The sequence below is a fragment of the Maniola hyperantus genome, chromosome 4, assembly GCF_902806685.2.
Source record: "Maniola hyperantus chromosome 4, iAphHyp1.2, whole genome shotgun sequence".
Taxonomy (NCBI): domain Eukaryota; kingdom Metazoa; phylum Arthropoda; class Insecta; order Lepidoptera; family Nymphalidae; genus Maniola; species Maniola hyperantus.
The window spans coordinates 15,456,472-15,466,558 of record NC_048539.1 but is presented as its reverse complement, the minus strand read 5'-3'; the positions used below and the strand labels follow the sequence as shown (position 1 = coordinate 15,466,558).

The window sequence follows — 10,087 nt, the reverse complement described above, 5'->3', positions numbered from 1 at the left end:
GTCATTTTAACATAGCTAATATTATTTAAAAAAAAACATTTTACACGTAAGAACCTCTGCTTGAGCGAGAGGGATTGAGGCCTGAGGGGGCCACGCTAGTTGCATATCTGTGGCTCAGTGATTCGTCAACTTGTGACGACTGTCCCCCCTCCCCCCCCGCACCGCTCCACTACCGCAGTAGTGTACCCAGTTATGCGATATCCTATACCTATCTCATTACTTTTAATACTATTGTACTGAGTAATTTATATCTTTGTACTTTACTTATTATTGTATTTTTATTCAATTCAATTTCGATTAAAAAGGTAGGTTTATTTAAAAAAAATGTTTTATTTCAATTAATCATATTCAACTGGCTGACGCCCGCGACTTCGCTCGCGTGAATTTAGGTTTTTAAAAATCCCGTGGAAACTATGATTTTCTGAGATAAAAAGTAGCCTGTCACCAGTGGCGTGCACAGTGTTTGAAGCCAAGGTAAGCATTAGTTAGGTAGGAACCTATTTACTGGCAGGTCATAATGAAAAATATGCATTGAGCCATTACAACTGGGGTATGCAGTGCATTTATGCCTCTATGGCCTGCACGCCACTGCCTGTCACTCTCCGGTCTTCAAATAGTTATTTGAGATTAGCCCGCGTCCATCTTAGATTGCATCATCACTTACCACCAGGTGAGATTGCAGTCAAGGGGTAACTTGTATCTGAATAAAAAAAATCAAATTTTGACAATTCAAATATTTCGGACAAAGATTTACTTGTTACACTTGTAAACTTATAACGTAGATAGAGTAATAATGGTAGATTGAAGTAGATACTGGGGCCGATTCTCTTGTACACTATCTCTAAACTTAACTAAATTAACAGGTCTAAATCTAGTGCTATCCTTTTCCGCAAGCAACATTATGAAAGGGATAGCAATAGATTTAGACGTGCCATTTTAGTTTAGTTTAGAGATTGTGTACAAGAGAATCAGCCCCATTGTGTAACCGCGTATGAGATAGCGATAGCACGACGTAACGATGAATAACTCGACAATTATTACCATTGTTTAGTAGTCAATATATTTTGTATTAACCAATCAACAATATTTGTATTAAACGTTTTTTATGTGAAAACAAGTAAATAACTATAATGAGAAATACAATTACGCCACGAATTCTCAAAGTTTGTTTTGCAACTAAAGTTGCATTCCTTGTATGTATTCTTGAAAAAAACCAGTTACACGATAAGGGACAAAAAATAGGTTAGCTGCGTCTCTGTTTATCACATTAGTAACTTTATCTGTGCTCTCTTTTTAGTGTGAATGAGAAAGCAAACGTTCCTGTATCTACCTTTATTACTCTACTAGCGACCCGCCCCGGCTTCGCATGGGTGCAATGTAGATACTAATGTGGTGTCATTGCCTCGGAAACTCTAAAATGAGAGGATTTTTTCCGACCTAATTCACATTAGATTTCAATTTCTCTAGGGATCTCTAATTTTGTGAGGATTAAACTATAGCTATAAACCTTCCTCTTCAATCACTCTATCTATTGGTGAAAACCGCATTAAAATCGGTTGCGTGGTTTAAAAGATCTACGCGTTCATACATACAGACAGCGGAAAGCGACTTTATTTTATACTATGTAAAGGTGCTGATAAACTTGAGCATTCACTTGTAACAGAACATCGAGCATTCGCCGTTATTATTTTTGTCGAACTGAACAACGAGCCGAGCCAAGCATAGAGCCAAATATTGCTACAAACATAGAATGCTTGTCTATTCTTCATGAAGATGTCAGAATTGACGATCGCGTGTGCTCGCTAGAATGCTCGCCAGAACGCTCGATAGAATGTTCGCTAAAATGTTCTCGTATTTTTCTGTGATGTAACATTTGCAAGAATGCTCATTACAAGTGAATGCTCAAGTTTATCAGCACCTTAAAGATCTACGACTTATAATTTGTAGAGTGTCACTCTTCCATAATATTGTTTAGCCTGTGTTGCGTGAGGAACGCTACGTCGAGCATCGCTTCAGGGTCCAGCATCTCCCTCACCTCGTCGTATTTGAGGCTCTCTTCGAAGGCGAACATGATGCTGGTGTCGTCGAGCATCATTTTAGACGCAACCAGAGCCGCTATGCAGTTCTTTATTCTTGCTAGTATTTCTCTATTTGGTCTGTCGACCGGCTGTCAACAAAATGTATTATTTACTAGCTGATTTTCCGGGATCAAAAGTAGCCTATGTCCTTCCCCGGTATGCAAGCTATCTCTATACAAAATTTCATCAAAATCGGTTAAACGGATGGGCCGCGAAAAGCTAGCAGACAGACAGACAGACGGATAGACACACTTTCGCATTTATAATATTATTAATATGGATAAAACATCTGACTGACGTCAGTGGTCAACGAACGTTACGTTAGTAGGGGCATTGACCCGAGTTTTGCACGCTATACATTGCGGATTTGAAAAATACGAAATCACTAAAACTACAAAATGAGGCAAATGGTTACTGGTATTGGATTGTGTTTAGGTAGTATAACGCTAAGTTTTTGCTAGAGTACAATCCTGTAAAATAAAGTACCCTGTATACAATCTTATAGAAGTTAAAAACTGACCTGTATCTCATAGTTTTTGATTTCATCTTTATCCGTTTCGGTCAACATGTCTGGTGGCTGCGGGCTGATCCATATGAACCCATTGTTACCAATTATGATCGACACGCCACATGGTAAGTTGTGGAAGTGGTTCTTTCGACGCTTGATCAGCGATGGAAACACTTTGATTAACACACCTTGTGACAACTGAAAGTAAACGATTATTACAGTACGCCGTACGCGTCAGAAAGTAATGTACATCGACATTTAGAAGTAGATTGCAGATTTGTAGAGCATTGTCTCTGTCGTTGAGACCAACAAAACGTCATATAGGTATGAGTGACGGAGACAACGCTCTACAAAGCCGAAATGTCATTCTAAAGGCCGATGTACATTACATTCTGCCGCATACTGTAAATAATATACCCGCCCCGGCTTCGAACGGGTGCAATGTAGATCCTAATGTGGTGTCAGTGTGGTTATTATGTTATAGTTATCTATACTAATATTATAAAGAGTTAATGTTTGTAAGTTTGTTTGTAGAGGGTAATCTCTGGAACTACTGAACTGATTTTGAAAATTCTTTCACCAGTAGAAAGCTACATTATTCCTGAGTGACATAGGCAATATTTTATTATCCAAAAATTAGAAATACCCACGAAAATTGTATTTTTTTTTTTAAATCGTCTCATCTGTGAGCTTCCGTGGCGTGCGCTGCGTAATTAGTTAAAGTTACACGAAAAAAATGTTCAGTTGAATTGTTTCTCTTTAACAGCTCTAAAAAAAGTCCGCGATAGCATATATTCATTCTATCGTTTGTGTGCATAAACTAGTCTTAGAATATATTAACTCACCTTGCCATACTTTAAGCTTCTAGTGTGTAACGACAATGAGCCATCAGTGAAAACACTTTGAACCTCAGCACTGATCAGATCACCTTCTTTTAAATGCATCCTCATCATTTGCTCATCCTCTGCAGATCTGCGACGCTGTCGACATGGTTGTGAAGAGTTTAAATATTTTAGAAAACATTTTCTGAGTGATGTTTAGGCTTCGTACGCAATCTATTCATCATGATCAACCCATTACCAGCCCACTACTGAGCTGGGTCTCCTATCAGAGTGAGAAGAGTTTATGCCAGTCTGCCACACTGGCCCAATGCGGATTGGCAGACTTCACAAACCTTTGAGAACATGGAGAACTCTCAGGCATGCAGGTTTCCTCACAATCTTTTCCTTAACCGTTAAAGGAAGTGATATTTAATTACTTAAAACGCACGTAACTCAGAAAAGTTAGAGGTGCGTGCCCGGGATCGAACCCCTGACCTCCGATTAGAAGGCAGACATACTACTAGGCTATCACAACACCTGTATGAGTAATGCAGTAAACTCTAGTGAAGAGGAAATATCACAAACCAACTCTCCACCAGGCAAATTAACAGAGGACAGCTGCAGTATTGAATCCAGTCGAGAGTTTGTCTCCACTTTCCACCTTTTCTGCTGCACCTCAAGCACTCTGCCGACTACAACATCCCCGATCTCACCCACGTACCGACTCTTCAGGGGCCGTACACATATCAGTTTGTTGACTTTTTGCATCACACCCGCAACTGAAGACTTGAGGCAATCATCTTCAACGTAGGTTCCATGGCCGCTGAAACGTAAAGAAAATAATATATTGCAGATAAGAAATTGTAAACTCTACTTTTTAATATTTATTTATTTTATTCATTAACTGCATGATTGAAGGATAAATTAATAAACAAACATAAAAACACACTTTCCCATATTTTATAATATGGGTAGTGATATAACTCTTCAGATTTTATATTTAATAGAACAATCAGTATTGGCAAGCGCAGTGTGGGAGGACCTCCAACCCGCTGGACTGACAACCTTAAGAAGGTAGTGGGAAGTGGGTGGATGAGGAAGGCAGAGGATTGTGTGTGGTGGCGCGCTCTTGGGAAGGCCTATGTCTAGGGCCTAATTCTACAAGGCCAAAGCCGCAGGCAAATTGCTAGTTAATAACCAAATTCAATACTTACCGCATGAAATCTTGCATTCCAGTTATAACCTCTCCTGGCGTATAAAACCTGGGTATGTCATTGCTTGAGGCAACGCAATGATTAACTCGTTCAGATGCGAGACTTATGGAAACATGGCCCGTCATTTTAATGCCAATTTAGTCTGCTTTATATTCATAAATTAAATGTAAACAACAATTCAATCAAAGAGAATATAATCACTACGTGAATTCAATTGCTAACCTTAATTAACCACTATCCCTGTATATTATAATACTCTTTGTTAACCACTCTTTGTTTTTTTTTTGTCCGTGGTTTGTTTTTGCAGATGGATTTTGGAGAAAATCTCAGAGAAAAATAGTCATTAGTCTGTGGCTCTGCACAGACCACTCACCATAGATTATCTACTATCCACCCACGGATCACAGAGTACTTTTTAATTTTTTTTAACTGGTTGTACGGCTCTGATTTATTAACTTTACTTTATTAACTGGTTGTACGGCTTTTGATTCTGGTAGTTACCAGGATCAAAAAACTAGAAGCCAGAGGGGCTAAACTTAGCCCCTCAAGTGTCACGACTAGAACCACACTAGAACCCAGAACCGTAATGCGTCAAAAACTATATAGTGATCTGTGGGCACAAAGTACTTTTTACATACGGAAATCTGTGGTCAAATAAACAAAAATTGAGAAGAAAGTGGAAGAAATTATATAGAAAGAAAGCAAAATAAATCATTTATTTTGATTCAAGAAAATTGCCATAGCTTAAGACGTTGCATTAAAGACTTTTTTATTTATTAATATGATCAAGTAGATTGAAGACTGAAAACAATAAAAAAATTAAATAATTGTTCAAAAGTGTTTCATATGTATAGTCATAGATTAAATTCACAGATTAATAGGGATACTAAATTATTGGTCTCGCTCATTTTTAGTTATATGAGAAACGGTTTAGAATCCAAACATAAAGAAAATGGTTACTGCTCAACTGTTATAAACAAATAAATCATTATTATAGGTAGTCTTTTTAGTTAAAAATATTAATAAACCAGTGAAGAAAGATACCACGGAGCACCACACAATGGCAGCCAATGCACCTCCTATGACTGCAACCGACAGCTTATCACAAGCAGTGAAAGCAAATATAATACACAATCAAGAATATTTATTGCAGGTTAGTTGTTACTTACTTCACCATTTAATTTATAAATTACTAGCTGATGACTTCCTACGCATGGATCTAGGTTTTAAAATCCCGTGGGAACTCTTTGATTTTCCTCGATAAAAGTAGCCTATGTCACTATCCAGGTCTTAAACTATACCCATGCAAAAATTCACGTCGATCCATTGCTCCTTGGCGACGTATTTGAAAGACAAACTGATAAACCAGCAAACAAACACACTTTCACATTTATAATAAGGGTACTGATATGCAGAAGCTCATCACCATTGACTTCACCATCAGGTTAATTTGGAGGTTGTTAAGCTTCTTATAACATGGACATCACATTTCAGGGTTCAGTGCTGGATTCAGCAGTTGAAGTGCTGCTGCACCGGCTCCGTGGGCTCTGTGACAATGTAGATGCTGGGCCGGAGACCTTCGACGATCAGGAAGTCTGCTTTATACTGCGGGATCCTAATCAGCAGGTATATACTTACCACTTATACATACATACAAACTTTCGCCTTTTTTTTTAGTCAGATACAAGTTAGCCCTTGACTGCAATCTCACCTGGTGGTAAGTAACGAAGTTTCTACACGGCATCGTACTGGAACGCTAAATCGCTTGGCGGCACGGCTTTGCCGGTAGGGTGGTAACTAGCCACGGCCGAAGCCTCCCACCAGACCAGACCAGAAATTTAGAAATTATAAAATTCCAAATCCCTGCCAGGAATCGAACCGGGGACCTCCCACTTATAAGACCACAGCGCTTACCACTGCCCCAGGGAAGTTGTCAAATATATTATAGTGTGATCTTTTTAGGCACTACCCTCAATGTTGCGAGTTCGAAAAGCGTTAGATGCAAGAGACATGCCTTACCAGTTGAGGTACATTGGCCAAGCGGATGGTGAAAAGAACAGACCAACTGTGCTGCGGAGTGTGCTGGACATTGCATGCAGTGGCATGCTGTTTGAATTCCTCAATGAACTGGGCTGCAGAATCGAGTATGAATATAGTGTCAAAGGTAAATTTCATCATGATCATCATCAGCCTGTGGACGTCAACTGCTGGACATAGGACTTCCCTAAAGAGTGCAACCACACCCGGTCCTCAGCCTTCCTCATCCAGCCACTTCCCGCCCGCCTCTTTATATCGTCGGTCCATCGTGCTGGAGGTAAAGGTAAATATAGTCTTTACTTTTTCACAAAATAAAAAAAAACTGTTTTTTTGGGTTCAGTACCTCAAAAGGAAAAACGGAACCCTTATAGGATCACTTTGTTGTTGTCTGTCTCTGTCTGAAACCTACAGGGTACTTCCCGTTGACCTAGAATCATGAAATTTGGCAGGTAAGTGGGTCTTATAGCTAACATTCAGGGAAAAATCTGAAAACCTTGAATTTGTGGTTACATCACACACAAAAAATATTTTGTGGTCATGAATTAATAATTAGTATTTTCAATTTTCGAAGTAAGATAACTATATTAAGTGGCGTATCATATGAAAGGTCACCTGTGCATTCTAAATCAGATTTTTATTTATTTTTATGCATCATAGTTTTTGATTTATCGTGCAAAATGTCGAAAAAATACGACTGTAGTACGGAACCCTCCTTGCGCGAGCCTGACTCGCACTTGGCCGGTTTTTTATATATATAGAGATGACATTAACCTATAAACATTTCAACTCAGGATACATGTTCCGGAAGGGTCGCATGAAGATCACAGTGGCGAAGGTGTTCAAGATACCGCAGAGCTCCATGGCCCCTGAGCCCATATCACAGAGCTACCTAGTGGAGCTATCTGTAATTATCTTTTCTTATTTATTTGTTTTATTCTTTCTTTATTCTTTACTAGATGATGCCCGCGACTTCGTCCGCGTGGATTTAGGTTTTTTGAAATCCCGTGGGAACTTTTCAACTTTCCGGGATAAAAAGCAGCCTTTGTCCTTCCCCGGGATGCAAGCTATCTCTGTACTAAATGTCAGAATCGGTTCGCAGACGTTTTTACAATTGGGTATTTGACTCCAATTTTTTTATTACTAATAACAAAAAAGTTTTAAGCATTTAAATATTTCTGATTAGACAGAGATAGCGATATAGCATGTTGACGTCACACCTCACTAATGCCATTGTGGCTTCGTGCGGTTTCATACAAATTTTCGTTTTGCGAGAAAGGGATAGAAGACCCTCCCACTCCAAAATTAAAATGCCTTTGTAAATCTTTGTTGGATTTTAATTATTTTTTTCAACGTACGTCATTATTTTTATCCTAGTTTATATAATAATAAAAGTAAAAGGTGACTGACTGACTGACTGACTGACTGACTGATCTATCAACGCACAGCTCAAACTACTGGACGGATCTGGCTGAAATTTGGCATGCAGATAGCTATTATGACGTAGGCATCCGCTAAGAAAGGATTTTTGAAAATTCAACTCCTAAGGGGGTGAAATAGGGGTTTGAAATTTTGTAGTCCACGCGGACGAAGTCGCGAGCATAATCTAGTTTATAATAAAGTAATAATACTTATCAAATTCAAAAGTAGGAAAATACCCAATTATAATAATTGGTATCCTGGATGTTTGTAGGTGCTGGCTCCCACGGGCCAGGATGCAATAGGAGAGGACATGCGCGCCTTCGCCGACCAGCTGCGGCCGCTCGTGCAGCTCGACAAGATCGACTACAAGCGGCTTAGCCACATGGCCGGCGCATAGCCCACGTTCCTGACTTAGTCTGCCTTTATACCCACCCAGCATGACCCGCGCTTTCTACGTACACGAAGTATGCCGTACCATCGTACAAGATTATTTACTTAAAAAAAAATATGCCGAAGAAACGTACAGTGGAATCCGTTTATAATGACATCGAAGGGAATTGACAAACACGTCGTACTAAGCGGACGTCATACAAAGCATTTTTGTTAAAAACTCAGAACAATGACTATTAGAAGTAGCCCTATTGTGACACTTACTGTTAGAGCGAGATAGCTAAATGCATTTAAGCTCTTATTAGAACGTGACAAAATGATTATGTTTTGTCCTTATCACCGTGGCCACTTTTTTTTGTTTGCCAAAATGTATTTGTACGTGAGTATTTGGCAAACAACGTGAAGTGTAGAAGGAATGACATTTCACAAGTAAGGACCTCTCATCTGCTTGAGCGAGAGGGTCTGAGGGGGCCACGCTAGTTGCAAATATGTGGTTAAAAAAAAACCTTTTTACATAGGATATCACTAAAAACAATGCATGACGTTCAACTATCAGTTACTCACTGAGGTTCAAAACAAAAATAAGCCACGGGCCGAACGTCGCGCGTCGTCGGGAATCAACGAACATTGCCGAAAGTGTAAAGAATCATGTCGGTCACTATAAACGGACAAAATTTACTAAAAATGGGTCATAATAAGCGTAAGCGAAGCCGCGAAGTCATTATATCCGAAAGAATTTTATATGAAAACCAAATTTCGTTGTGTAATCCATACTAATATTACAATAGCCTCAATAGCTCAACCGGTATAGGAGTGGACTGAAAACAGAAAGGTCGACGGTTCAAATCCCGCCCGTTGCACTATTGTCGTACCTACTCCTAGCACAAGCCTGACGCTTAATTGGAGAGGAAAGGGGAAAGTCATTTAATATGGCTAATATTCTTTATTAAAAAAAAAAAATGCGAAAGTGTGTCTGTCTGTTTATCTGCTAGCCTTTAACGGCCCAACCGTTCAACCGATTTAGACGAAATTTGGTACAGAGATAGCTTGCATCCCGGGGAAGGACATAGGCTACTTTTTATCCCGGAAAATCAAAGAGTTTCCATGGGATTTTTAAAAACCTAAATCCACGCAGACGAAGTCGCGGGTATCATCTAGTTATTTAATAAGTAAGTATACCTAAGATTGTCATACTTTTATCGGCACATGTGTCAAAGTTAAATAGAAAGCAACTTTAAATAAAACACAACATAAGTATTTTGTATTTTTATTGTAATATACCTATAGTACGCGCCAGGAGATGGCAATCGGGGTATGAGGCGGGGGGACGCCTCGCGCTATCCTACACCGGGTTAGCTGTGCGGGTGTGCGGGGCGTCCCCACCCGATTGCCATCTTGAACTGTCGCGTACTACACGTAGATATTTACTAAAATAATATTCAGTCACACTGACCTTTTACAAATACAAGTACGCTGGACTTGCAATTGCCGACCCTGTTTTTGAATAGACTTGATTTTCATCATTTTGGCGCTGATAGCAGCAGAGCGTGCTCGCAACTAAATGTTAGTGATGAAGCATCTGTCAACACGAAACCATTTGACACAAACTAATGATTTTAA

General features: G+C 39.3%; 2 protein-coding genes across 2 annotated transcripts; one reads left to right on the top strand and one right to left on the bottom strand.

Annotated features, from left to right (window-relative positions):
* Nucleotides 1–192: 192 nt before the first annotated feature.
* Nucleotides 193–4,885, bottom strand: Rrp4 (exosome complex component Rrp4). The gene is made up of 5 exons (XM_034985612.2): nt 4,622–4,885; nt 3,993–4,230; nt 3,432–3,566; nt 2,599–2,784; nt 193–2,167 (listed from the first exon to the last, which is right to left on the bottom strand). The coding sequence occupies exons 1-5, from the start codon at nt 4,744–4,746 to the stop codon at nt 1,952–1,954; spliced, it is 900 nt and encodes a 299-aa protein (XP_034841503.1). The 5' UTR covers nt 4,747–4,885; the 3' UTR covers nt 193–1,951.
* A 380-nt stretch (nt 4,886–5,265) lies between these two features.
* Nucleotides 5,266–9,710, top strand: MED18 (mediator complex subunit 18). The gene is made up of 5 exons (XM_034985617.2): nt 5,266–5,774; nt 6,116–6,247; nt 6,584–6,785; nt 7,450–7,562; nt 8,349–9,710. Exons 1-5 carry the CDS (start codon nt 5,682–5,684, stop codon nt 8,472–8,474), a joined length of 666 nt encoding a protein of 221 aa, XP_034841508.1. The 5' UTR covers nt 5,266–5,681; the 3' UTR covers nt 8,475–9,710.
* Nucleotides 9,711–10,087: the final 377 nt, after the last annotated feature.

What these genes read in the sequence shown, in the direction of transcription:
- MED18 (XM_034985617.2), top strand. Translation starts at nt 5,682, where the DNA reads ATGGCAGCCAATGCACCTCCTATGACTGCAACCGACAGCTTATCACAA. An exon ending in ATCAAGAATATTTATTGCAG is followed by an intron (nt 5,775 to 6,115) that starts GTTAGTTGTTAC and finishes ATCACATTTCAG; the next exon opens with GGTTCAGTGCTGGATTCAGC. An exon ending in TGCGGGATCCTAATCAGCAG is followed by an intron (nt 6,248 to 6,583) that starts GTATATACTTAC and finishes TGATCTTTTTAG; the next exon opens with GCACTACCCTCAATGTTGCG.
- Rrp4 (XM_034985612.2), bottom strand. Translation starts at nt 4,746, where the DNA reads ATGACGGGCCATGTTTCCATAAGTCTCGCATCTGAACGAGTTAATCAT. An exon ending in ATTTGCCTGGTGGAGAGTTG is followed by an intron (nt 3,567 to 3,992) that starts GTTTGTGATATT and finishes CCATGTCGACAG; the next exon opens with CGTCGCAGATCTGCAGAGGA. An exon ending in GAAGCTTAAAGTATGGCAAG is followed by an intron (nt 2,785 to 3,431) that starts GTGAGTTAATAT and finishes GTTTACTTTCAG; the next exon opens with TTGTCACAAGGTGTGTTAAT.